The sequence below is a fragment of the Tyto alba genome, unplaced genomic scaffold (genome assembly GCF_018691265.1).
Source record: "Tyto alba isolate M040663 unplaced genomic scaffold, T.alba_DEE_v4.0 Super-Scaffold_28, whole genome shotgun sequence".
Classification (NCBI taxonomy): Eukaryota; Metazoa; Chordata; class Aves; order Strigiformes; family Tytonidae; genus Tyto; species Tyto alba.
In genome coordinates this window covers 5,877,223-5,904,298 of record NW_024881302.1, presented here as the reverse complement: position 1 = coordinate 5,904,298, position 27,076 = coordinate 5,877,223, and the positions used below count along the sequence as shown (strand labels likewise).

The 27,076-nt window shown below is 48.4% G+C and overlaps 1 protein-coding gene across 6 annotated transcripts; it reads left to right on the top strand.

The window, feature by feature from the left end:
- The first annotated feature begins 957 nt into the window (after window positions 1-957).
- Window positions 958-8,224, top strand: CHST12 (carbohydrate sulfotransferase 12). 6 transcript variants are annotated; one of them, XM_033000353.2, is made up of 4 exons: window positions 2,560-2,601; window positions 3,602-3,743; window positions 4,367-4,593; window positions 6,459-8,224. In XM_033000353.2, the coding sequence occupies exon 4, from the start codon at window positions 6,554-6,556 to the stop codon at window positions 7,811-7,813; it is 1,260 nt and encodes a 419-aa protein (XP_032856244.1). In that variant the 5' UTR covers window positions 2,560-2,601; window positions 3,602-3,743; window positions 4,367-4,593; window positions 6,459-6,553; the 3' UTR covers window positions 7,814-8,224. The 6 variants fall into 6 exon arrangements, with proteins under 6 accessions (XP_042654794.1, XP_042654793.1, XP_032856244.1 ...); XM_033000354.2 differs by lacking the exon at window positions 2,560-2,601 and adding an exon at window positions 2,732-2,820; XM_042798861.1 differs by lacking the exons at window positions 2,560-2,601; window positions 4,367-4,593 and adding an exon at window positions 2,732-2,820.
- The last annotated feature ends 18,852 nt before the right edge of the window (window positions 8,225-27,076 follow it).

Sequence of the window (27,076 nt, the reverse complement as noted above, 5' to 3'; positions counted from 1 at the left end):
TGGAACCTCTAAATTTTCCTTTGCAGCATTGATAAATGCTGGCGGTGAGCCGGCAGCCCCCCTCCCGTGTCAAGTGGGACCACGCTTATTTTCATTTCTGGGCTAACTGCTTTTGGATTTTATTCTTCTTGATCACAAACAGTAAGAGTAGCAAAGGGTGCTTAGACCTTTCTGGGCTTTTCCAGCAGCATTTTCTAGCCTTGCTGTATCCAGTTATCAATACTTCATTCCTGCTAACGACTGATGGGTTAGAACCCGAAAGGCTGGGTTTTTTTCTTCCACAAAACATCTTGAAACCGGCTACATCTCACCGCGAGCTCCCGCACACAGCGGTGCCGGGTCTCGGGACGCTGTGTCCATCTCGGGACAGGGACTGCTGCCACCGCACCCAGTGCCACCTCTTCCTCGCCCTCTCCCTGGGGCAGGGCAGGTGCTGGGAAGGGTTTCTTATCTCTGCAGCCCCTCAGCCCCCGAGCTGTAGGGCAAATAAATACCCGCACGGGGCTATGGCGTGGCAGGAGTCCTCCACGCGACCTGCAACGAATTTAAGAGTGCGTTTTCGGGTGAACTTTCCCCGTGTTACTGCTCGAAGGGTGGTTCGGCAGCGCAGCCCCGTTTCAGAGGGGTGTGAGGAGGGTCGCTTCCTCAGCGGCTGGGCCTCCGCAGCCGCCTCGCTCCGGGAAGGAACGCGGCGCTGCTGCCCGCCGGTGCCAGGGCAGCCCCTCCGGCTTGCGGACCCTCCCGTCAGCCCGCCGGGCAGCGACCGGGCCCGGGGTGGCGGGGGGGGGGGGGAGCGGCTCCAGCCCGCGGGCGAGGCGCGGAGGGAGCGCGGCGGGGCCGGGCCGGGGCCTCCCGCCGGCGGGCGGAGCGGCGCCTGCGCCACGGCCCCGCGGGGACCCCCCGCGCCCGGCGTCTCGCGAGAGGCGGCGCCCGGGTAGCGGCGGGACGGGGACGAGGAGGAGGAGGAGGAGGAGGAGGAGGAGGAGGTGGGGAGAAAGGCTCCGGTGCCCGGGCGGGAGGTGAGCGCGGCTTGAGGGGCCGGGCGGGGCGCGGGTGAGGCGGTCCTGGCGGGAGGTGCCGCCCCGCGGCGGGCTCCGGTTATGAGCTGCCGCCGGGGCACGGCGTCCCCTCCGCGCTTCCCGGGGGGCCCGCGGCCGCGCCAAGGTAGGGCTGGGGATGGTTCCGCGGGCACCGGGGCGTCGTGTGGCGGGCCGGGCAGCCCCGCTCGTCCCGGGCAGCCCAGCCCGGCCTCACGGCTCGGCGGTGGCGGGGAAGCGGTTGGGTCTGTGGGTGTTCAGAGGTCTGCGGGGCGGGTGAGCGGCTCTGCCAGGCAGTTCCTCTTCTCCAAACCGTGAAACGCTGCATTTATCGCACCCTCCCCGGCCGCCGGTTCTGGGCCTGAGGGTTGGTAGCAGCCGGCTTGTGCGGTTTTCCTGTGTTGTTCTGCAGTCTGGGTTGCTCCTGGACTCGGGAGCATCTGCGGTCCGAGCGGCTGCAAGAGCAAACCCAGCAAACCGCTTCCTCGGCAGAGCGCTTCTGTCGACAGCGGAGCTGGGCTTTTAACGCTGCCTCACGGAGATGGCCGTTAGCGTGATCTAGTCCTGCTTGAACTTCGTGCACAAAACTTCAGTGCAGAGCTGATCTGTGTCTGACAGGAAGCTGGTTAAATCAGGTGTTTGTAAGGCCAGCGCGGGCGGTGCGAGTGGCAGGGTCTGATTTCTGGCCCCTGTGTTGATGTACGGCTAAATGTTCTGGGGTTTTGTTGGCCCGGGCTGTAGGCAGCGAGGCTTGCTGAGGCTTCCTGCCTTTGTAAGACCAGGAACGATGGGTGCGCTTGAAGTTTGTGACAGAGGAGATGAGTGAACAGGACATGCTGCGTTTTGGGAGTTTCCTCCTGGAAGTCTTAGAAATATGGCTATTGAGACAACTTCCAGGCACAGACATGAAAAAAAAAAAAAAGGTGACCAGTGCTGCCAAGATTGTACAAACCAGGTTTTGTGGCAGTGATGGGAGGCAAGGCGCTGGGGTAACTACATAGATAGTATGTTCTTTTCCTTGTCTCTAGCATTTATGTGCTAACTAGGGGCAAAACATGTAGTGCAAGCCCTATTTTTTTGCTTACACTGTGCATTTTTACTAACGTAACTGCTGATATTATACAGGTTAAAACTTCTCTGATCTGAAAAGCATGCTAGATTTTTGAAAAGCTGGGGGGAAGCAATTTATTGAGTGATGGCCAAGTGCATGAAATTAGTTTCTGATTATTGGTAAGGTGTCCATCTGCTTTGGCTGATGGGAACTGGTTCTCCTGCACCTGCAGGAGGTTAAATTAGTTCCCCTCCTCTAGAGCCTGCTTATTCCCTAAGCGTAGCTGGAAGCAGGTGTGTACCACAATCTGTGGGTGAAGAAGGCTGTGTGGGTTGAGTGATTATTGGTGAATGCAGCTGCCTGAAGGGAAAGAATCCATTTGAATTTGGGTTTTTTGTATGTTTTAAAAAGTTCTCATTCCACCTCTTTCCGTCTTCAGAAGCAGGCAAAGCCCAAGCAAGCTACCTGAAATCCCGTATCTTCTCACATTAAAACGAGTGGGCCCTGGAGGAGGTGAGCTGGTGCTGCGCCTGACCTGCGCCTTGCACTTCGCTGCAGGGAATTAGGAGCAGTGGGCGAGGGGTGAGCCTGGGGAAACACAAAGCACGAAGAGGTGGAATCTGCGCCCAAACCTTTGGAGGCACCGTCCCTTTGAAACCATCACCTTTCATAGAGAGGGGTTATTGTCCCCTGTCTCCAGTACATACCTGTGTGCAAGCTCCTTTATTTTCGGTAGGCCTTACTGCTCCTGTAATTAAGCTGGAGTTACTTTCTTTTGCAAAGAGAGGCTGTGAGAGAATGTAGCTGTTACACAAACCTGAGAGGAGAGGAAGAAAGAGACAGGAATTACTTAAACTGCTGTTTGCCCTGAGAACAAACAGTTACAATCGGGCTATGAAGTGCAAATAAGGTTTCCAAATCCCTGAGGAGCTGTATCTGCAATAGCTTTTGCAATAAGAGTGCTGGGGACACATCCTCCCTTTCTGGTTTTAAGTGAGAGTTTGAGACGTGGTTATTTGACATGGCAGCTTGTGGTAGGAGAGGATGGGACCAGTGACCTCTGACCTCAGTGTCTTTCTCAGGCCTGGATGGGGAGCTGAGTCCTTGGTTCACACCCAGGCCAGGTTCAGGTTGGAGATGATCATGGGATGGCTGCTCAGGGGACTCTGTGGGATGATCATAGCACTTGATCTGTTTCCCAGTTTGCCAGTGTCATGTCACAGAAGCAGCTTTGTGTGGATCCTGGTGCACATTCTTGTTGGCTGGTGGCTTTGGGTTAAACTTGAATGTAAATTCTTGGCTCCTCCTGGAAGCTTTTCCTTTTGATTCTGGCAAGGGGAGGATGGAGGCGCGTTCCCTCTGATGTGCACAGAGACCTGTAATTTGTGCTTTCAGTCTGGCGTCTCTTATGAAGTGCTCAGGAAGAGGATGTATCGTAGTCAATAGAGTAACTCTGTTTTCTGCAGTGTTTTCTCATGAGGGGGAATTAAACTGTGTTATTGCTCTTTTCCAGGGTTCCCCTCTGGCACTGATAGAGTTAATAGAAGCGGAGTCATTTTGATTCTGTGCTATTCTGCTGCTGTGTGTCTCCGAAAAGCCAAACACTGTGGCAGGCCTTTGTGCTGTGTCCTGGAAAGCAGGCTCGAGCCCTTGGGGTACGCTCGGTAAAGCTACATGGTGGTGGCTTTGACAAAGAGCCTTCCTTCCACTTGCCTGAGGAATGTGTGTGCCACACACAGCGTCTCGTTTGCTTCTGCTGAGAGTGATCTGTCTGTGTTGGGGTGGGACAGCGTTGCAGAAATGCTAGCAGGCTGCTGTGCTGCTTGAGTCTGTGGAAGCTGTTGGGTATGGGGATGGCAGAAAGGGATGCTCCATGCAGTTTTCTGGGCTTGCTGCATTCCAGCCAGCCTAAAGTTCTCAAGCAGCGTTGGAAACCCAGTGTGCTAGGGATTATGAGCGCAGTGGGCACCCTATTCATGCAGAATAGGAAGCAGTCCCTGCCCTGAACAGCTAACCAGCTTGAAAGCAAGAACAGATTCAGGCAAAACGCAAACCCAGAAGTGTGCCAAGCAGTAGGCTTGGCAGCATCACTCCATTATCTTCTTCTGTTGGACTGAGATGCTTGGCCTGAAGTGCTGACGCACATATGTAATTTGCGCCTTCTTTAACTCCGTGCGCATCTTTCTGGGAGTTTCTTCTTTGTTCTGCTCCATCCTCAATCTTGACTAGCTGAACGTAGAGAATTACTGCTGAGTAATACCTGCTTCTTGCTCCGCAGAGTGCAGTGTTACGTCTGCAGTTCCTCCAGCTCCTCTTCACGTGTAGAATGAGAGCCTGGCTTCAGGAAACACACAGCGTTTGGTGTTGCAGTGCAAAGCCACATGTTAGGCTGCAGCTACACTGAATTTCTGGCTCTCCCTACCTCCAAAGTATAAATAAATACACCAGGGTGGAAAAACCCTAAACCTTCAGTTCTGCGGTTTATGTCTTTTGGCACAAGCTGAGGTAATACTGTGATATGTAACTGTATCTGGTATTGTTACTGTTTGTTACTAAATTTTGATCTTTTGGTCTAGTGTTTGAAACGAGGACTTTATGAAAAACTGATATCCGAGGCCTAAGCACAGCCACACAGATGGCTCTTTAGACAAGTCATTCAGCACAAAGCTGCTGTGAGCTTCAAAGGCGCTGGGCACTTTTCCCCTGGGAATGACAGAACTCAGCACGTTTGCGTATCTGGACTCTCGCATCCCTGTACAGGGTGGGGTTGGTGCTCTTCCAGGATGGCTTGTGAACTGGCTGAGGAGCAACTTCTGTTTCCAGAGGAAGAGACCCCCAGTCTTCATTTTGAAAAAGTTTTTAGGGCAGCTTGCCCTGACATGGTTTTGCTTTCAGAGCTGGTGTTTGTAGGGTTTGTTTTGAAGTTATTGGAGAGAATGGGGATGTCTGTAGAAAGGGTGGCTCTTGGTTTTTTATCTATAGGTGCTGTTCTGTGTTTATAAGCAGGGGCTGGACTGTGCTTGGAGGGGAGGAGGAGATTAGAGTGACTACTTTTTGCTTGTGTTTTGATGTTAAACCTTCTAGAGAGAGACTGTAAAACAGCAAACCTTGGTTTCTCTCTCAAAATATCAGATAGCTGCTCCTCACTTTACTATGTTGTTCTTCCCTTGCTGCAGGCACTGGCTCCTTGATCACTTGAGGAGAGAACAAGGCTGATTTGCCAGCCTGCCTCTGTGCAGAACTAGAAAACGCATAGCAGCGTGGGGAGATGGATGTCACTTGAGGAGCTTGCTGGTGGAAAGGGGCTGGGAGTCAGCAAGGAAGCAGGTAGCAGTAAAAAGAGGGGACTGGCTGAAGTAAAAAAACCCAAACCTTATGCACCCTCTAGAAAAGATTTTCTGAGCTGCCCTTTCAGCAGTGATTTTTCTTCTGCCTTTGGCAATTGAGAGTTGTTAGGGATAAATGTGATAGAAATACAAATTACACTAAACCAGGAAAAGAGATCCTGTCTCAACAGAGTCCGGACATGGACAGAGATTTACCAGAGCATCTTTATTCTCAGAAATCATTCAGTTAAAAGTAACCATTTTTTCAGAATTTTACTGATGCATGGCTCTTGCTGGGGCTATGTCCCATTGAGGGTTTTTTGTAGGAAAACCATTTGTGTAATCTCTGTTCTTGACAAAATGAAGTAGCTATGAAGAAAGGTCATGGAGATGACATCTGCTGGGTGCCTTCACAGGTATTAGATAAGGTGGTGCGTTCAGGTCAGTGCTGTTCTCTCGACAGGGGCTTGCTTTAGCCACTAAGGCAACATCTTCAGCTATGTATTTATAACTCTGATAAGGTCGTTGTTTTCTGTACAGTGGTACAGCGCATGTTCATGGGGAGATGACACCACAACCTAAAATCATGGATTGATCCCTCTTTCTTCCTGTTGTGTGTTAGATCTGTTTAAAAATTAGGGAGGTCTGAATGGTGGTTGGCTCTGCATACTTTCTGTATACAGTTGTATTTTTTTTAATACCCTCAAACTTCCTTCTGTAAACTCTAGGCCTGAAATCTTTATTTTTTTAAATGAAAACAGAGCTTGTCTTGAAATCACATGACTCTAGAAGCTTGAGATTGATTTTAGAAAAACCATGATTGCTGTGGAAACTGGTAAAATTGTAATACATTATGCCTCCTTTTAGCCAGTCAAGCTCTTCTCCACGGACTCCCTATGGCTACCTCAGACTCACACAGCTCTCCCCATGTGGAAACAGATGGTCAGCCCTGCGACAAGTCATGATAGTGCAAGATCATTCTCTCTAAACCAGAGTGATTAAGGGTTCAACTAACTGTTTTTTTTTTTTCTGGTACCTTTCCAGGCACCTGGTCTGCAGCACCATGCTGGATCCCAAGCCTCACTCTGCAAGCCAGAGGTGAATCCAGGTGAAAGCCAGCTATCACAGTAGGTGTCAGGATGACCAAAGCACGGCTCCTCCGTCTCTCTGTGGTGCTGGTCTCCATCTTCATGATCCTCCTGATCATTGTGTACTGGGACAATGTGGGAACGGCTCACTTCTACCTGCATACGTCCTTCTCCAGGCCTCATTCCCCAGGAGGCATCCCTGGTATCACGGCAGGTGAAGACTGGGAAGCCTTGCCAGATGTAGATGAGTTTTTGGCAAAGCTGCTTAGTTCAAGCCTGAAACAGAATAGCTCTATCCCCCAAAAGACAGAGCAGCTGCTCGTCCAGGGCTCCAGCAAGCCTGTGGTGAGCAATTTGGAGGAGAACGTGCGGGGCTATGACTGGTCTACTCACAATGACAGAAACAGCTTGGACCAAGAGAAACTGCAGATAGAGAGGCAGAGAACGTTGCGAGAGTTTTGTGCCAATTCCAGCTTCAACTTCCCCAGCAAGGAGCGCTCCTTTGACGACATCCCAAACTATGAGCTCAACCACCTGATAGTGGATGACCGCCATGGCATCATCTACTGTTACGTCCCCAAGGTGGCTTGCACCAACTGGAAACGGGTGATGATTGTGCTTAGTGAGAGCCTGCTGGACCAGGGGGTCCCGTACCGGAACCCTCTGGATATCCCCCGGGAACACGTCCACAACACCAGCACCCACTTGACGTTCAACAAATTCTGGCGACGTTATGGGAAGTTCTCACGGCACCTCATGAAGATCAAGCTGAAGAAGTACACTAAGTTCCTCTTTGTACGAGACCCTTTTGTCCGCCTCATCTCTGCCTTTCGCAGCAAATTTGAGCTGGAGAATGAGGAGTTCTACCGGCGTTTTGCCATCCCCATGCTAAAGCTGTACTCCAACCATACCAACCTTCCCACATCTGTTAGTGAGGCCTTCGGGGCAGGCCTCAAAGTCTCTTTCTCTGACTTCATCCAGTACTTGCTGGATCCCAGGACAGAGAAGATGGTCCCCTTCAATGAGCACTGGAGGCAGATTTACCGTCTGTGTCATCCATGCCAGATAGACTATGATTTCATCGGAAAGCTGGAGACGCTGGATGAGGATGCTACTTACCTATTGCAGCTCCTCAAGGTGGACAGGCTGCTTCGCTTCCCCCCCAGCTACCGGAACAGGACTGCCAGCAGCTGGGAAGATAACTGGTTTGCCAAAATCCCACTGGCTTGGAGGCAGCAGCTCTACAAGCTTTATGAAGCAGATTTTGTATTGTTTGGCTACCCCAAGCCAGAAAACTTGCTTAAAGACTAGAAGTGATTGGGTCGTGGGTGTGGGAGGGAACATCTGAAATACCAAAAATGTTTAAAGCCTCCTCATTTTTGCTCTTAACTCCCTTCCCCATACAGGTTGATGCAATGGAATATATTTTTTCTACCGCTTCCCCTTCCATTTTTGCAATAATGCCAGAGTCCAGGGTATTCCAGCCAGCTGTGCATATGCAAAAAATGCCAGGTTTATTTGTTTTCTGTTTTTTAAAATGTCCCCATGTTTTGCAATGGGTCGCTGCCCTTGGTCACTCTGCCAGCTGTGTCCTTCAGTAGCTTTTTATTAATACTTTTTAAAAATTAATATATTTAAGATATTTAATACAAAGCGTGTGTCGTGGCAAAGGAAGGGAAGGAATAAAAACAAAAAAAGTAAAAGGAAAAACCCAAGAAATGATGCACCTGCCTCTGTGTGTTGTCTCAGGGCTGCTGTTTTGGAGGTCTGAGGTTTGAAGAGCACTCGGATCTCTTTGGGAGCTGGGTTTGTCGGTGGTGCCTTCACCAGCCACGTCTGCTGGTGGTCAGAGCTGATCAGATGGGTCAATGCCTGACTCTGCCAAACAGCCCTGGAAGAATACCAGTGCTCCGGTGATGTGTGCCGCTCGCAGCTGGTGAGCGTGGCGCCAGGGTCGCAGGAAGGAAGTGGCAGTTGGGGAGCAGTGACGCCAAGCCCCGGGGGGTGTTTCAGGATGTGTAGGTGGCCAACACAGCGCCTCTGCGCTGCTTCACCTTTCGGCAAAGTGGTGGTGGGACTCAACTTTCCAAAAAGCTGTGGTTCCTCAGCCCCTGTATACATTGCTGGTGTGGAGCTTCTTCCAGGGTGTGTCCCATTCCAGGACGGTGCCTGAAGTTCTTGGGGACTGTGGCCAGCCTGGATGGGCAGAGTGTGCTCTTGGATGGATGTGCTGTCCAGAAATTGGCATCCAGGCTTCACGCTGCAGTAGCTTAGGTGGAAGTGCCGGTCACCTTATCACAGCCTGGTTGGGGAGGTCGTGTGCTGCTCCGTGGCCTGGTCGCTGCTGCATAGACTGCAGGTCCCTTGAGAACTATGCTGTGTCCTCATTCCTATGCATGCTTTAAGGGGACGTGGCAGGGATGCAGATGCTTATTTCTGGAAGAAGATCTGAAAGGTTTCTTTCAATCAGCAGGCACCAAGGTGAACTCCAAGTTTATTTGTTTTCAGAGTGCCAGCTACTGCTCGTGACGCTGCATCCTCATCCGCTGCCTTTCTGTTTATACCAAATGACTGATGCAGATTTAATCATCTGCCTTGCTGGGACCTGCTGCAGGAGTGATGGTTGCCCACTGTGCTAGAAGCATGTGGGCTGCTTCCCAAAGGAAATTAATGCTTTTGGAAGAGACTTTTTGTGTCTCATCAGCTGAATCTGCTTCTCTTTTTCTCTCTGAATTGCTCTGCAAAAATTGTCTGCTTAGCAGATTGGGCTTGCAACTCTTTCAGAGCTGAAATGCTTAATTATTTGCCTGGGCTGTGGATGGTATCAGTGATTAAGGTCTAGGGTCAGGCCTTGGGAGGCAGCCTTATGTTTTGGGCAGACTTCTTTATATTGGCCTTTTACTCAGTTTCCCTCCGAGGCCATCAGCAGGCATGAATTTTCCCCTCTCTCCTTGCTTCCCCAACCTCTGTACACATACATCTTGGCATTGCATGCTCTTCCTAGTGAATATGCTGTCAAGCTTTTTAACCTATAAATGAAAGGTAATTGCTAGTAGTTATGCTCAAAATGAAGGGTTTGTTTCTCATTGTATTCACACCACTCTCCTGTAATTTCTGCAGAGTATTTGCAGTTTAAATGAGCCTGAGGCCATGATCAGGGTCTTGGTGCTTAGCTCTTCACAGCTTGAGGAAAAAGGAAGTGCCTGTTTCTGAGTCATTATTTAAAACTAATAATAGAAAAGTGTTGATCTATTCAATTTTTTTTCCAGTTACCAGCTAATTGTTGCAAAACAGAAAGATGTTGAGAATCTCATCTCCTGTAATGAGTAATCCCGGGAGTCTCTTGGTTCCTGCTACATTTACATTTCTTCAGGGTGGTTTCATCCCGCTGTTCAAAGATACGGCATGGATGTTTTCATCTCTTGTCTTTACAAAGTGTTTATTTTTTTCTCTTTCAATTTAAATTTAATTGATGTTTAGTATGTGTAGATGTGGGCGGCTGGGACCGTAGTGCTGATGCTGTGCAAACTTCCTTCCAGCTGCTTCCCCTGCACCTCTTGATCTGGTCCTGCCTCTTCCTGCCCCTCTGGCCAGTGCATCCCCGTGATGCCTGCCGCCTCCGCTGCAGTTGTCCTGGGAATCGTGGCCATGGCTTGTCCCAGGCAGGAGCCCAGGAGGATCTTTTCAAGGTTGCCAGCTGTCAGTCAGTCATCCGGGGCAGAGGAGGAATGGGTTGCAGAGTGTTACCATCAGTTTTGGCAGCAAGGTCCTGGCTGTGCAACTGGCAGAGAAGGTGCAAGGTGGCTGCAAATCCTGCACAGCAGCTGCTGTATGTGGTGTGAGAGTGTATCCTCTCCTTACGGCTGCCTTGTCATTTAACAGCAATCGAAGAAAAAGCTCTCCCTTCCCTTGTGGATGTTGGCTGGAGAGGGGAAACTTTGGACGCATTGATTTCTCTCCTCTGTCCCCATCCAAAGCTGGATAAAAAGGGTAAATTCCAGCGTTATGTACTAATACCACCCTGCATCACACTAAGGGCTGAAATCCCCCATGTGCGAGGCTCAGTGAGCTGCCTGCGTCCCCAGCGCTTCATCAGCCTCCCTAAGTGCTGCAGTCAGAATGTATGGATGGTGTAAGGCTGCTGAGTGCTCTGCCTTCTGTACTTTCCCTGTCACTTTGTGAAGTCCAGCCTTTGTTGACATGTAAGACATATTAATATTTGTAGACCCACAGCCAGCTAGCGCGCTAGGTGCTGCTGGCTCTCTCTCTTCATTTCCCATTGCCACGCTTAAAAGCACTTGCCGGGAGGAGCAGTAAAGCTCAGATGGCGAGGGTTCACGTCGCAGTGGATGGCTTCTGGGTTCCAAATAGCTTGTTCCTTGCTGCTCTTTCCTTTTGAAGCCCTCCTTCCCCACCCTTCTGCCGCTGTGAATGTATTGTTAGGAAGTCAAAGGGGGTCCAGGCTGTGCTGAGCTTTGTGGTAAGACCACTGGGTTGCCAGAACTGGGATGTAGCCTCTAGCTTTGGGAATGTGCATTTTTTGTGGGTTTTTTTTCCTCTCTTCTGATGATGTAAAAAGGAGGAGGAGGGGAGAGAAGGACAAAGAGTTCAACCAGCCATACTTCCTTCCCCCCTGGTTTCCTAAAGGAGTTGGAATTTGGTATTTGAAAAATAATGGCAGAATGATTGGAAAGGGCAGGCAGCATGCATCCGTGCTGGCTTGAAGTCCGAAGAGGGCTAAAAATCCTGGAGTATAGATTGTTATGATACTAGTACTGATTTTATAAGGGGTGGAAAAATGCTTTGAAGAAGCTTATTTGTGTCTGAATAAACCTAGCTTTGTCATTTCTTGCTAAGCCTGCAAAGTTGCATCCTGTTCCCCTTCTGGCTTGCTTTTTCCTAGGGTTGACCACTTGGCCAAAGTCAGCACAGAGTCTCTAACCAGGCAGAACTGATGTGCAGATGCAAAAATAACCTGGGGTTTGACCAAGATGTTTCCAGCTGGGTAGAACTGAGACCAGCTTTAGTGCTTGCTCAGCACCGGAGCCGAAGTCTTTACACAACCATTGAACAGATTCTGTCCCTTGCTGTTTGATGCTGGTTTCACTGCTATGGTGGGACGTGTGTCACTTGGCCCTGCAGCCCCTGCGTCCTCCAGGGAAGGCCTGTCAGGCCTCAGAGCTCTTTGATTTTTGAGCAGTGACACGGCTTTGCCAGGGTACAGCGTGTCCTTAATACACGGGTACCTTTGCATCTCAGTAGTTTTTGTCTTAACCTTTTAAATGACTTGTGGTTTTGGGGGACAAAATTGTAGACCCATTACCCACTGATAACAAAAATTTGCCTTGGGGTAATGTGTGAGATTAAGTGTTTTGGCTGTGTTGTTTTGCATCCCTCAAGGTGGCACTGGGAGGATGGAGGGCAGGGGATGAATGGCAGCATTGAAAGGGTGGTGAAGAAAAGCTAGTTTGTTCCTTCTTATGTAAGCGGGACCTTCGAGGCAGCCCGGGAAAGCCGGTGACTTGGCAGGGTGCTGCGTGGCTGTGGTGCAAAACGGTGCCAGGGAGGGTGCGGGGTGTGGCGACTTGCAAGCAAGATGTATCGCTTGAATTTAAGGGCTTGCCCACTCTGGTCTTCCTTGTAAACCCTCTAGTCAAGGGCAGGAGGGGTCAAAAAAAATAATTTAATGAAGCTATCGATACCTGTTCGTTTGAGGACGAGATGGGCAGGGTGGGTGGTGCTGGGTCTGGAGTAGGCATAATGCAGCTCTTCTGCTCTCGCATTGATTAAATCAAAGCAGGGGTCTAGCTTGGACTGTGGAGGTTGAAATCTGTCCTTGCAGGAGCTGGGTAGCATTTGGCCTGGGTGCTGTGGGAGAGCCCTGGGATGGGACGGGAGCGATGCTGGGCAGGGCGGCGAGGCTGGCTGAGCCTCTCGCCGCAGTCGCTGTGTCTGTGCCAGGCACTGTGTGAGCCGGGGCCGTGCAGCAGCTCCGCAGCAGCCCAGCTGAAACCCATTTTCTGTTCCTGGGCTCTGACAAACGCCGCTGCTGCTCCCCCCAGCCTGGCTCCTGTGGCAGCAGGGGTCTGTCTCTTACACCCGCTGTCGGCGGCATTCTCCGTCACCGGTGCCCTGTGAAACGATTGAGCAAAGCACAGCCAAAACCTGCAGTCAAGCTGTTGCACTCAAGCAGGAGCTTTTATTTGTGCAACCTGTGTTGCAGGCAGTGCCCAGCCTTCGGGTTGCAAAGGGCTGGAGAATGGGCATGTGCAAATACACTTAAGTGAGCGACACTTCCTCCTCCTGCCTTTGGGCTCACTGCTGGAGATGGGAATTGGGCTCTGCTGCCTTTTCCCTGCAAGACATGAAGCTCCTTTCCCTTTGTTTCTTCTCAATGTCCTCGTGTCTCGTACCACCAGTGTCCCCTCAAGCATCCTGACATGTCGCGTTGCCTTCCTGGGGGGCTGGCCATGGTGGCCTGATGGCCCTGCAGCCCCACTTTGTGTTTTGTGGTTTTTCCTTGTTCAGGGATGGCTTAAAATAAAATATTTGTAAAAAATATTTTTTAAAAATAATTAAAAGAAAAAGAAAAAGTAGCAGCTGATTCCTGTCAGGAGAGATTCCTGCCAGCAGTGGGAGGGTGATGCATCTGTTTGCCAGCGTGGGGGGTGCAAGGGTTTGGGCTCTTGCCACCGCCAGGCCACCAGAAACGCGGTGAATTCTGGAACAAACTTGACACTTGAGGCCCTGGAGGGCCCTTGAAAAAGCTGTCGTGATATTCAATGGAAAGCAACCACCTTTCTACAGTCTTTTTGTTTCTTTGTGAGCCTTTCTCTGAGACTGGAAAATTAATTGCTGCCACAGAATACCAAAGGCTCCAGAAGGCCACACAGAGGGAGATCATTTAAAAAGTAATCTATAGGTGCTAATGGAGAATGGTGCAGTGATTTTCAGCAGACTGCCCCAGAGGAGAAGCAGGGTGGATGAACAGGGCTCTTTAGCAGTCTTTGCTCACCATTTATACCTTAAGACTATTGGTTTTTATTTCTTTGGCTTTTCAGGTGTCAATGTCCTTGTCATCTGGACCGTGAGGTTTGGACACCGCTAGTAGGGCCTATTGCATTTGGAGAGAGATGGTGACCCCCAGGCTGTGGTGGGATGGAGGGTGGCAGGAGTTTCCCTTGCAGGGGCTGATGCGAATACAGGTGTTACAAACCCAAACACTCATGCAACGGACCGTGTTCCCCTCCTTAAGCCATAAGGCAGAGCTGAGGAGCATGCTTTTAATTAGCAGTGCTGCAAATTGTTTGCAGTAAGCCCTTCGGTGAGTTACTCAAGCTGTCTTCTGTTTGTCCCCCGTAAAGGGGGAGTGAGAGATACCTGTTTTCTGGAGGGCTCCTGGAGGTTTGGAGGTCTCTGGGAGGAGCAGTGCCTTGGGTGGGAGTGTTGGAAGACAGGGCTGTGGTATTTGGCAATGAAAGCCATACAAAACTGCCTCAGTCCAGATTTTTCTTACCACAGGGTGAGTCTGGAAGCTGTTGGCATGAAAACTGTCTGTATTGATTCAAGAAGTACGTACCCTTCTGAGAGCTCAAGGGCTTGTACGGGTCTATGGGCAAAAATCAGCTATGGAAATGCACAGAGGTCACAGCTCGCTGTCCTGCTCCATCCCTGTCTGGCTTCCAGGCAGCTCGGGATGCAAGGGTTGCACAGACCATGCCATCCCTCTGAACAAAATATCTTTCTCTATCTTGGAAGATGCTGGGCATCCTTGAGCAGAGGATGCTCAGCCAGCTAAGATGGCAGTGAGCATTAGCGGGGCTGTTGCTTTTCGCCTAATGAAGGGGTTTGTAATGTTGCCTCGGGTTCTTATCCTCAGACTGTGTCAAATCCGGGCGTCAGACTGTATCAGTATCAAAATGCTCCCAGCCCTGCCCAAGCCTTGCGTTAAACAAACAAGGGAGACTTTTTCCTGACCCACCAGACGGTGCCTTCACGAATCCCATGTTTTATCCTCCAGGCAGATAGATCACACGCAGCTTTGGCAAAGCCACATTTTGTGGCAGAGAAGCTGCAGTTTCAGTGTTTATTTCTCTGTCACTGCAGGAATTCAAAATGGATGGAAGAAAATGCCATCAGGATTGACTCTTGTTTTGTTTGGACTGTGGACAGGTCTCTGTGGAAAACATGGGAGGAGCACGGGGGACAGAGAAGAGCCAAGAAGATGTGTCAAAAAGACAGCAGCAGCCAAAAGAGTGGTCAGCAGGGAGTGGTACAGGGCGGGGGATGCGTTTCTGAAGGATAAAAAGGGTGGGGGGAGTCAAGGGCATCTACAAACAAAATGGGGATGCTACAGAGTGGGTAAATGCTGAGAAGAGCAAGAGGGACTGCTGAGAAACCGCGTGCCACGTGCTGCAGCATGGAGACCTGCCCTGTTTGCTTTTCCAGAGGTGGGAGCAGGGGCCAAAGTGGAGAAGAAAATAAATTGAATAATTAAGTGGTGAAAGTGTATCAGAATACTGTGGGCAAAATCCAAGGGGTTCTGATACATGATGCTGGGTCAGATTCTCTGAAATAGATGTGGCTTCATGAATGGTGGTGGGACTTGTGGGCTTGGACTGAACAAGCAGACATTTAGAGGCAGACTAAAAATAGCAGTGGGCTAAGGTGTTCCTTGCCTATGCTGGGAGAGGAAGGCTTGCAGCTTCACCAGCTGCCAGGCTCTGCAAGCAGGGCAACATCCACAGAGGATGGAAGTGCAGGAGAGATGGTGCCAGTGACCTTTCACATGCTATTGGGCACCTCTATCTGCCTGCAGTTTTTCTCTCTCTCAACCTTTGCATGCCTTATTGATTTCAGACTGTATATTTCGGCTCTTGGGTAAATCAGAAGTATTCGTCACCTAGAATGATCATACTGAGAGTATAAAGCTTTTTACAAAGCCTTTGGTGACCTTTAGCTAATGGGAAATCAATGAGCTGAGTGTATATAAGCATTTCCCAAGTGCTGGGTAATGCTCTGAACAGTGGGGACCCACCTTGGCATAACATGACTACCCAATAGTAGTCTGGGCATGCAGGTCTTCCAGATAAAGGTTCTTGCATCAGGTCAGGATGACCTAGACTTGTGTTTCTTGATTATCTTTACTTGGGTCTTACATATTGTGAGTGAATGTATGTGTATGTAAAGTCAGGTGTCAGAATGCATCCCCAGTCCTGGGCAGGTGAACATACTTAAAATGTTTAAACAAACACATCAGGTTTTGATAGGGTAAAATATATGTAAGCTATGGCCTTCTGAGGATCATTTTTGTGATTACAATTATTATGTTGCAATGGATTGCCATTTCTAGGATGGTCACTCCTCCATGTTAACAGCAGTTTCATTCTTCAGTTCTCCTAAGCAAGCCCCTGTTGTGTCCCGGGGATGCTTGTGTTGTGCAACCATCAGGCAAAAGCGGGTGTTGTGTTGGGTGTGGGACAGTCGGCTCTAACAGTGGCTGTGGACATCCCAGAGCATGCTTGCTTTTTTCCCGTTCTAGCTACCTTTAGCAGCCAAAAAGAACCCAGCACACGCAGACACGACTGCTGTGTGCCCCGGCCAGTTTTCACTGCATGGATCCAGGGATTAGCGCAAGTTCCTGGTGTTGCAGTTTAAACCCAGAGGGCAATTGAACACCGCCCTGCGGGGATAGGAAAGAGAAAATATACAAAAGGCTCAGAGGTCAGGACAAGGACAGGGAGGGATCACTCACCAATTATGGTCATGGACAAAAGACAGGCTTGGTTTGCGAAAAATTAAACCCGTTAGTTTCATTTGAACACCACCACCACTAATTTTCCAATCAAATCAGAATAGGACAGTGAGAAATACAACCACATCTTAAAAACACCTTCCTCCCCATTCCTCCTTCTTTCCTGGGCTTAACCGCACTCCTGATTTCTCTCCTTCCTCCCCACAGCAACACAGGGGGATGGGGAATGGGGGTTATGGTCAGTTCATCACCTGCTGTCTCTGTCACTCCTTCCTCTCAAGCTGGGGTCTCCTCATACTCTTACCTTGCTCCAGTGTGGGGGTCCCTCCATGGGAGACAGTCCTCCACGAACTTCTCCAGCGTGGATCCTTCCCACAGGCTGCAGCTCTTGAGAACCTGCTCCGGCGTGGGTCTGTCCCACGTGTTGCAGTCCTTCAGGAAGAGGCTGGCCCAACACGGGCTTCCCTCCTCAGAATCCCGTCCTTCTTCAGGAGCAGCCACCAGCTCCAGCATGGGGTCCTCCGTGGGCTGCAGGTAGGCATCTGCTCCAACACTGACCCCCGCGGGCTGCAGGGCACTGCCTGCCATCCCACCGTGGGCTGCAGGGGAGTCTCTGTTCTGGCACACCTCCCCTGTCTCCTTCTTCTTCTTCCCTGACCTCCGTGTCCGCAGAGGTATTTCCCTTGCAGCTCCTCCTCCTCCCAGGTTCCCCTTCTTAAATACATTATCACAGAGATGCAGCATTGTCACTAATTGGCTCAGCCCTGGCCAGAGACAGGTCCAACCTGGAGCCAGGAGAACTTGGAGCAGGTTCTCATGGGGCCCCCCCTGTATCCCCTCCCCTGCTAGCAAAGCCCCGACGCACGCAAACCAAACACACCCGATTAGTGGGGCTGGGAGCTAATCCCTGCTTCAAAATGACAGATTTGGGATCATGTTGGTTTTCCCTTTTCTCATTTAGATGCCTCAAATCTGTGCTTTCTGGGTTTTTTTGGATTCTCAAAATAGCATCAAGTTTCCTTCTAAGTCCTGCAAGCTGCAACATGAGAAATAACATAGTGTATGACGGACAGTAAAACTCATACTGTTATTCTACAGGTACTACCAAATCAAGGCAATTATCAGATTGATTTTGCATCATAAACAGATTTTCCTGGGATAAGTGAGTCTGCTAGGAGCCAGCCTGAAAACAAAAGCCCTTTGTAAGACCAGGACAAACTGTGTTTCTGTTCCATCCTACAACACCAGGTAGAGGCAGAGGAGCAAGATGAATCTGCTGCGTGGTGAGGTCTCCTTCATGTACCAAAACTGGGTCAGGTTGGGACCAGGTCCCCCAGCACAGTCATGGCTTCAGGGTAAGGCATGATTTCTGGGAGCAAATCTGTTCAAAATAAGATGTAAAGCATCTTTCATCAGCAAGTGAGAATGTGAATTCAAGATGTCATGGCAGGTTCCAGCTGCTGTTGCACTTTGCATTTATTACATTTTTTAGAGCTTAGCAAAAGGTCAGTGTGCTTGGATGCAGTTCCTGACTTTTGGAAAGTCTGCAGGTTGGGGAGTAATGCTTTTCGTTTTATTTGTAATAGGAAAGCCGCCTGCTTGCAAAATTTGACTTTGCAATTGAGATGCTAGCTGAAATTTAGCTCTTGAGTTTGTCAGTTTAGGCTAAAAAGACAAGTGGGGACAAGTTTGGGGTTTTTTTCTTTTTTTTTTTTTTTTTTTTTTTTTTCCTTCAATATACAGGAAAAAGTATAGATTAGGTTGCTGTTGTCAGTGTTAGCTTTTATTTCTGGCCATGCTGATTGGAAGGAAATTTCCAATACAGCATAGTTGCCAGAAACAGATTCTTTGCTGGAACATTTTGATTAAAATATTCTGACTTGCTCTGTGCAGTGATGCCATTTAGTGCAGGAACACACGGCAATTGTCTGCTTTGTTTATACCTTTGAGCTTGACACTTTCTTTATTTTTGTTGTGGTTTTTTTTTGCTGGTGTTTACTTTGGACAAGACTGTTATCACAGTACAGAGATTGTGATGACACTGAGATGTTCACAAGCAAAGTCTTTCTGTAGGATCCTTTCTTGGCCCTTCTATAGACCTGTGTAGTACTGGGAGTTGAGAGTATTTTCCTCCAGGATCTCTTTTGATGCCTTCCCAGTAAAAATGGGGAAACTACAAGTGTTTGGCTCGATCTGCCTGACCCTGGCAAGGCATTTCTGGGGCCATTGTGCTACTGCAGCTCCCTTCTCCGCAGCTGCAAGGCTTGACAGCGTGGTGCCGAGACATCGCTCTTCTCAGACCTTTTTAGACAGTTACCCAAAGATAGCATGAGCTGGATTTGGATTTGTTTTTCTTCTTTTCTTGTCTGGTCAAAAGCAACAGGGGATATTTCCCCCAAAAGAACAGCGGTGTTTGGCTTAAGAAAGGATGAGGTCAAGGAAAGGCAGGAAAAGGCTGTCTCATTGTGGTTTTGGTTACTCGATTGCTTTTTTGCACCTGCACCAGACTTCCACTGGTGAGAACTGGGGCTTTGCTGGGCTCCCAGAACAGTGCTGTTAGAGAGGAAACATCTCCCATTCCTCAGTCGTGTCCTGTGTTTTCCTTCTCGCTCTGTCATCACTTTACAGAGTAAAAATGTGAGCTCACATCAATCTCTCCAAGGTCTCTGGAGCAGCTCCGAGTGGGCGGCTGTGTCTGCAGAGCCCACTGTAGTGCCGGGCAGTCACCAGCATCATCCAAAAAAGTGATGGAGCTGGAATTAGCTCCTCAGCAGGATTTTTCTGGCTCAGAGCTATATCACAGCTATACCATTTCCACTTCTGCCGTTAGCCTGGAGATAGTTTTCCCTCATGTGCTGTAAAACCGCCCATAGGATCATGGTGTTGACATAAGCAACTGGGGTTGAATTTACATGAAGGTAAAAAGCTGGGTCATCTTCAGCAAACGTAACCACCACCTGGCATATATCTTCTGTGCCTTCCTGAACACACTGTGGCATGGAGGGGGAAGAAGAACCCAGGATTAGCCGCGTCAAATCTTTGAGTGTCTTCACTCATCTCGATGGGACTTCATTCCCCACGTCCGGGAAAATGCCAGTTTTTATGCTTCTTGTTTCTTAGCATAAGCAGGAAAAAAAAAGAGCTGGGGTGAGGGATGGAGAGCGGTTTTCCCGTCACCCCCTGCTAGGGACAGGGAGGAGGTTAGCACACGTGCAAGGTCTCGGGCCAGGCTGCAGAGGAGGTCAGCTCTGGGGTTTGCGCCCGTGCGACATCAGCCCCATCCCCGGCGGGCGGCTGCTTTCCGACGGGCAGGCTGGGCAGCCAGATGCCACAACAGCAACGTGTTTTTCTTGCTGTGCAGCACAGGCTTATCGGGAGTTTGGGCTGGAAGGCTGCAAGGCTTTTAGTGCTTTGACATTTACACAGCCATCCACCCTTGTGTTCCTGGCTGTGGTCAGGCCAGGAGAGTGGAAATCACCAGCAGCAAAGGGATTAACGGGCAGGTGATTTTAAGGGCTCCTTTCCCATTAGGGACATAGCTCCTGATTTTCTCCAGTGAATTTCTACGCAAATAAAGAGGGATTTTGCAAAATGAGAAGTTTAAGAATAAAAGGCAGGAAGGAAGAACGAAAGCATTTTTAAAATAAAAGATTTCTTTTAAGAAAAGAAGAAAAAAAAAGGTAATTAAAAAGAAGGAAGAAGGAAACAATTGACAGGTAACATTTCTGGGCTGTTTCAATAGCAGTTTAATACAATTAAATTCCTGTGCATAAGTGTCTTAGAGCTGCCTTTGCATTACCTTTCCCAAGAGCAGAGAGCACCAGGAACGTGACTGTATCCAAGAACTGGGATATATGACTAAGAGGTCAAGGCGAACGGTTTTCCATTCTTAATTCTGCAACTGGGTCACGCTCTGATCTTCAGTGAGTCACGTATCTGCTTGATGCCCCCGGTTTTCTTGAGGTTACAACTACTAACTTGTTTCTAAGGATTTGGGCCAGACAGGTACAGAGAATTACAGAAAAGACGTTTTAGATTAATGGCTGCAACAATGAAATGGTTTCAGTTATTTACTACCTCAGGCTGTGGTTACATGGCAAGTTAAGCAAACAATTAGGTTACTGCTGTGGCGCCTGTAGGGAGGTACTGACCCATTAAAAATTTGATTTTGCTGGATACCTTGTACAGAGGTTTTAGTTTATGCTAGTTATCCTTAATCTCAATCATGCATATTTGATAGTTTAGTGTGCTACAGTTGGATCCCTTCCTGTTGTGTTTTTCAGGGATCTGTGGTACGTGCCTTGTATTAGCTCCAGAGCACTGTACATGAGAATTTCTACATGCAATAGTCTCTGGATTTTAATAACTTACTGGGCAGGTCAATGGTAAGTTGACATCTGTCTAGTGCTATTGGCACCTCCTTGGTTTTATTTTGGCTTAGAAAACTGCGGTGTGAAGCAGGATTTTTTCCTGCCAAATAATTTTTTTCCTAGGGTGTTGGGTTTTTTTTTTTATATTTTATTTTCCTATTCCTCCTTTAACTTTGCCTGCTCTGCCTATTTGAAAGGATGAAGTAGGCTAGCCCCTGTTTCCATTCCCTGCTCTGACAGAGGCACCTTTTGAAGAGGACCACAGCCTCCATTTTGCAGTCCGTGCAATCTGAGTGTGTTAGGCACTCTGGTCTCCAATACCAGCTATAGGGCTGTGGCTAGTCTAGCAATATTTGAGATTATATTTGAGCTGGTGGAGCTGGGAAAGGACTTTAGAGACGCTGGAGAAGAAAAGTTATTTCAAGAAACAGATATACTCTCAGGAGCCTGAGAGACAGCAAGAGAGAACAGAAATAGGTTATCTAAAGCCCAGGCAAATAAAATATTCTTATTATAACTCCATGGGCACTGTGCCAGCTCTCTGTAAGCAATATTTTGCTTTGCATCTTGCTTTGCCAGTTAATTGGACATCTATTATTTCATGATTTCAGCAGGAAACATAGCCTAAGTGATGACTTTGGTACCCAGCCCAGTGCTACTGTGCATTTTCTGAGCCCTGAATTGTGGAAATGCTTCCAGTCAGTCTCTGCTCCTTCTCCAAATGTGTATGTGAATTGTCAGTGCTGCTTGCTGACATTTTCTAGGGACAGTGCTTCTGTGACATGCTCTTTCAGCAGACAGCCCTTTCCGTGATGTTCAGGGCCCTGCAAAAGGATGGAGGGCGGAGGCAGCTCCTCCTTCCCCATCTCTCGCGGCTCTCCCTGTCTGGCAACCAGTTTTGCTGCTCCCTCGGAGACATTGGGGCAGAGCCACACACCACGTGCAAGGATGTGGCAGCCCAAGGCTGGTCTCCCAGTGCCCAATTCTCTCTGCCAAACTATATCAGCCACAGTTACATCTAGAAGCATCAGTGGAAGCAGCTGATTTTAAGCTGATATGATTTCTTTAATTTTTTTTTTCAAGATCCTGATTTTGTAAACAAGTTTATTTTCCCTTCCCGCCCAACTCTGGGGTTACCCACACACAGCCAGGGAATGTAGACCAGAGTCTGAGCACAGTTATAGCTGCCTGCCCGGATGCTCCTAATGAATTGTTTGCAGACAAGCTTCAGACCTGCAATTACTCACAGAAATTATTCAGCAAATAGTTTTGAATAATGAACCCCTTTGAGAAATTTGAGTCGTTTTGCAGGCAGATTCCAGACAGAGAACATGCTCAGAAGTCATAGCTTTTAACACATTTTCCCCTCTATTTGCCAAGCTGTGGAGTTGGCATAGCATCCCTTTCCGATACCTTCACGTAGGATTAAACTGCTCCACCAGACACATGTGATTCAGTCTGAGAGTGCCTGCTTGAGAGTCTCCTGCCCTGATAGACCTACAGGCACGCTGTGCCCCCAAGTCCCCCCACATCTCCTCCTTAATGGGGGTCTTGGTTGCTGTTTTTCCAGCCCAGCTTCCCTGGAGTGAAACAGTGGGGATGTCTTCACTCACAGATGCTACTGGCAGTGCAGAACATCAAGGGTTGGAGAGCTGGACCCTGCCTGGTGTCACCCCTTCTGGCCAATATTGCCCTTATGATCTGCAAAATCTGCACCTTAAATTGCTGTGGGGCCTTTGAGCAAAGGGGCTGCAGAAGTGCAAAGAGGTAGGAGAGGGCTGGGTGAGAATTTGACATCCTGAGAGCCAAAAGAAGAGGAAAAAGCAGCTTGTGAGGTCAGTTTTCTGTGGGTTCGTTCCAGCTCCCACCCACCAGACAGAGAAGCACGGTGTGTGATGTTTTGTAGCTGGGGGATAGAGAGCTTTTGGCAGCAAAGGCAGAAATGACTGACACCACTTTGCGAGCTGAGGCTGCTCGGTCCCTAAGTCCCATCGAGGGACTGATTGCTGTGGAGTAAGAAAATGGCACTTGCCAGCAGGGAATCATGAGAGCAAGGAGCTGAGAATCTGGATTTTTTGGGGAGGGCAAGTGACTTTCAATCATCTGCTCTAGACCCTGCAACTGGCCAAAGCAGTGGATGCTATAGGATGGACAGGGCAGAACCTGGTAAGCACACTGGTAAGTGAAGGACACGGGCCCTGGGGTGAAGAGGAGAGCTCAGCTTGGTGGCACAATAACCTGATGATTAAATATTGGGGTCTGTCACTCACATGGCCTTAAATCTTCTGTATTTGCTTTCACAGACCAGGTAAAGGTTCTTGCACCAAAAGGGAGATAAGATGTGATTCCCACCAAGAGATCTGCTCAAGCCTGGTCAGGAGATGTGGTTGGGGTAAGGTCTGAGTGTGGTTCAGATGACCCCTCTTACACATACAACAAGGAGCAGCAGGAATCTTCCCTTCATGAGATAAACCCTGCAGGGTCAGGCTACATCCGTGGGGCTGGGGAACCTTCAGGGCAAACAAGAAAGATTTCGGAGATTGTGATGGGTGTCCTCGCCTTCACATGTGGTTCTGTCCTCTGTGGTCAAGGGACGAGGGTCCATAAAAACAGAGGTGGCATTGCCACATCAACAGGGTTTGTGCATCCTCACTCAGCACCCTTCAGGACAGATTATCTTCCACTTAATCCATGAGCTCCCACTGAACCAGGGCTGGTTTCCAACCCCACCAGGGGTTTGCCTTAGTGAATCCAGGATCTGCACCTTTTCCACCCCAATGGGGATGTGGCAGGAGGAGAGGGGAAAGTCACAGATGGCATGGAGGGGTGTGGGGGAACCATGCTGCCAAAATGGTCCATTCTTTATTTTGGACAGGCCGGAGGTGCTGCCCATGCCAAAGGCTTGCAGACATCCACGGACCGTGTGCCACACAATCACTTGTCCCATACCTGTCGCCAGGAGCCAGCACATCTTTGCAAATAGATAGGCTCTGCTCTAATCAGGCACCGTTGTTTGCATATTTGAGGCACTATGGCCGCAATCTGTCAACGGGAAAGAACCGATGATGGAAACAGCCTTAGACACTTCTACGCAAATACCTCGGCCCGAAGGTAGGACAGGAATACAAATTAATTCGTGTCTCTGTGGTGCTCTATGCATTTAGATTTGCAAATTCTGCATTTTCAGCTGCGTTTGGAAACACCATAAAGCTCCCACAGCCCTTTCCAAAGGAAATTCCCTTTCTCGGGATGTTTTGCCACCTAGTGCCCAGCTGGGAAATCTCAGTCAGCAGCCTGCTGTGGGCAAAGCTGGGGCTTTCTGGAGGCAAAAGCACCAGGAATGACTTTTTTAGGAGAGCATAAATATTTTAGGAGAAAAATGTGATGCAGGAGTCTAGATTGAGGGACTTCAGTGGGTGAAACTCATTGGTAGCTGATCACGCTTATTGGTATCTCATTTCTGACAGTAGACCTCGAAATCTTAAATTGTTTCACTGCTGTCATTCCTCTTGCATGTCTGAAAAGGTGGTGCTGGAAAGAGTGAAGAAAGGAGAGGAGCAAAGATGTGCTGACCTGGGAGATGAATATCACAACGGGCAGGCGGTAGAGTTGGATGTGAAGAGAAATGACAGAAAGGATAGGGATGACCTGGGAGAATGTTAGGCAAGAAAACAAGTTGTACCAGTCACCGGTCTGCATCTGTTTTGGTTCCCTCATCCTTCAGACAGCAGCTTGCTCCTGATGTCTAAGTGTTTCGTAGATCTGGAGCTGATGGTGGGGCTGAAGCCCTCTGCCTTGTTTTCAACTGGCCAAGAGCATGTCTCATTGCTGTTCCTCTGCCGCTCAGGAGATGCTTGGAGAGATGCTGGTGATGAACAAGACCTGTGTGTGTGTAGCAAGCAGGAGGTTTGTCAAATAACAAAGGAGAAAAATGACACTACTGACCCAGACAGCCCCAATACCAGAGCAAATTCCCTGTCCGCCTGGAAGGCAAATAATATCAGCTGGGAAGCCAGACCCATGACTGGTTTTCTCTCTCTCTCATTGCTATGACAGTTTGCAGATGATGGAGAAATGCCCTGTTGGTGGAGAAGGGTGAGAAAGCAGAAGATAGAGATGGAGCTGAGGAATCACAGGTAAGCAAAGCTGTCAGAGCATCCTATTGTCCACTAGTCAGTCAGCTCTCTCACTTGCCACCTCTCCAACAGACCAGGGCATGAGCAGCACATACAGCCAGTTCTGGCATGGGGATTTGGCATCTCTCACCACCAGGTTTCACTGGGAAAGGGGGACTTGGAGAACTGCTGTCAGAGGTGAATTGCTGCTGCTGTGAGATGCAGCCTTAAAGTGGCACTTGGAAACTGCTGAGGAACAAACATCACAGTTCCTGGGCAACGACTTGGTGTTTTTCCTAGTCAGGAGCTGACTTGGGAGAGAAAGTCCTGTCCTAAAGAAACCTCCCAGAAGCATCCTGCCTGCATCTGGAGGATGCTTCTGGAGAGACAGGCACCCAGGGTGGGTGCTTTGCCATCTGAGGGACCAGTCTGCCCAGCTCTGGCATTAGTTGGCATCATCACGGCATCGAGTGATATGGCTGGTTCAACAGTGTCATGGCTGCACAAGCAGCGAGGATGAGCAACTGTGTGCATGTCCTTCTGCCACTTTGTGTTGCCAAGTAATCTGGTGCTGCATGCATCCCATAGGACCTAACCCTTTGTGCTCACAAGGATCAGGTTTTCAAAGCCATTAGCCTCCTAAATATGCCAATAGGTGACTAATGGCTTCTAAGTGGGCTATGCTCTAACAAACCTGACACATATAAGGGGGCTGAGAGAAAACAGAAGGCTCAGGGCTTTGTATAATTTTTAAAAAAGCTGCAACTCTCAAGTGTTTTGAAAGAATATGTTTAATGTCTAATATTCATTTCTAATGAAAAGAAGAAACCTGAAAGAAGTACCTGAAATATTTCAATTACTTTATTGATTGGTATTATAAAGTATATGTTACTAATCCATGTTCTGTTGTGGTTCTGCAGCAACTGATAAACAGCATCCTTGGTAAGTGTTTTCACAAGCTCCTTGTTTATATTATTCTACTTTGCAAAATGCAGCTCTGTGGAGTTCAGTTTATACCTATCTATTTATCTTGAAAGCAAAGTACCAAAATATCACTGTAGCAGATACATGAATCGTCTCAAGTAGTATCCTTCTGATGGTCTTAAAAGTGGAAATTAAAAATTGCAAAACAGTCGTCATCATCAGTAACTGGAACGAAAATAGAACCATTGCTACACACATTTTTTAAAAAATATATTTTGCAAGTTTAAAGGTCATACAAAATCCAGTTTTGGTGTTTGCTTTAAAAGCTCAGGTATCAGAGGAGTCTAGGTCAGAGCAGAGATAAGGTATTTCTCCGCATAAGTGAAAGTTGATGTAAGTAACAAAATCCATGTCTCTGACCTGTGAGAGATGCCAGGCTGATGCATGGTGAAGAAGCTACAGTTCAAAATCACCATGCAGACATCAGAAAATATTTTCCAAATTGTTTTTATCTCCAGCTGTGAAATGTGGTGAAATCTAAACTTTCTTCAAGCTTTGCAAAAATTGGTGGTTGAAGTATCTCATCTATAAATAATTCAAGTTTCACTTATATGGAATGAAGATTCCAGTATCTCATCAGGTCATCATAAAGATAATCAACAGCTTATACCCTGTTTCATCACAAATCCCTTTGGAAATCCCCCTTTTTTTCCTTGAGATGCAGTGCTGTAGTCTTGATGTGAGCAGGCGTGGGATGCAGGGCAATGATTCTGCTGAGGCATCAACTAGATTTCAAAGCTGAATTCTAAAAAAAAACCCTCTCAATTTGTCTATCTGATATATTACAGAAGCATGGGAATTAAATTTAATGGCCTTTCTTTGTAGAGTCCAGAGACTCGATAATTTTAATGCTGGATTCTTTTCAAGTTGATTTTTAATTTGACATTACTTTTTAAATTGGGTTGCTTACAGAATGGCTGCACAGTACAATTCAGGGACAGGCTAGGAATCCTGGGCTGTTTCCTATGGAGCTGGAAGAAGACAAAATACAATGAACCGCCATTTCAGATATCCCAGAATTCACTCTCAGGACACTGGAGTGTCTCTAGGGCACAGTGACGTGCCCAACCATCATGGAGACCTGGGTCATAAAAGTACTAATAGCTAACGACGTATTGCGTTGCAGCAGCAGACCTAGGAAAACACATGACTTCCTATTAATTTCATATCATCTTAAGGATCTCTGGACCAACTACATCATGGAGAAGTTTATTACTTCTTCAAGAGCCACAGAATCTGTGATGGTGGAGATTAAATCCAGATATCAAATGTTCCAGGCATATACCTGAAAGCAGTCTTGTGAAAAACTTGCATTGGTGTCAAGCGATTTAGCAGAGGACAATACCAAACT

What these genes read in the sequence shown, in the direction of transcription:
- CHST12 (XM_042798860.1), top strand. Translation starts at nt 6,554, where the DNA reads ATGACCAAAGCACGGCTCCTCCGTCTCTCTGTGGTGCTGGTCTCCATC.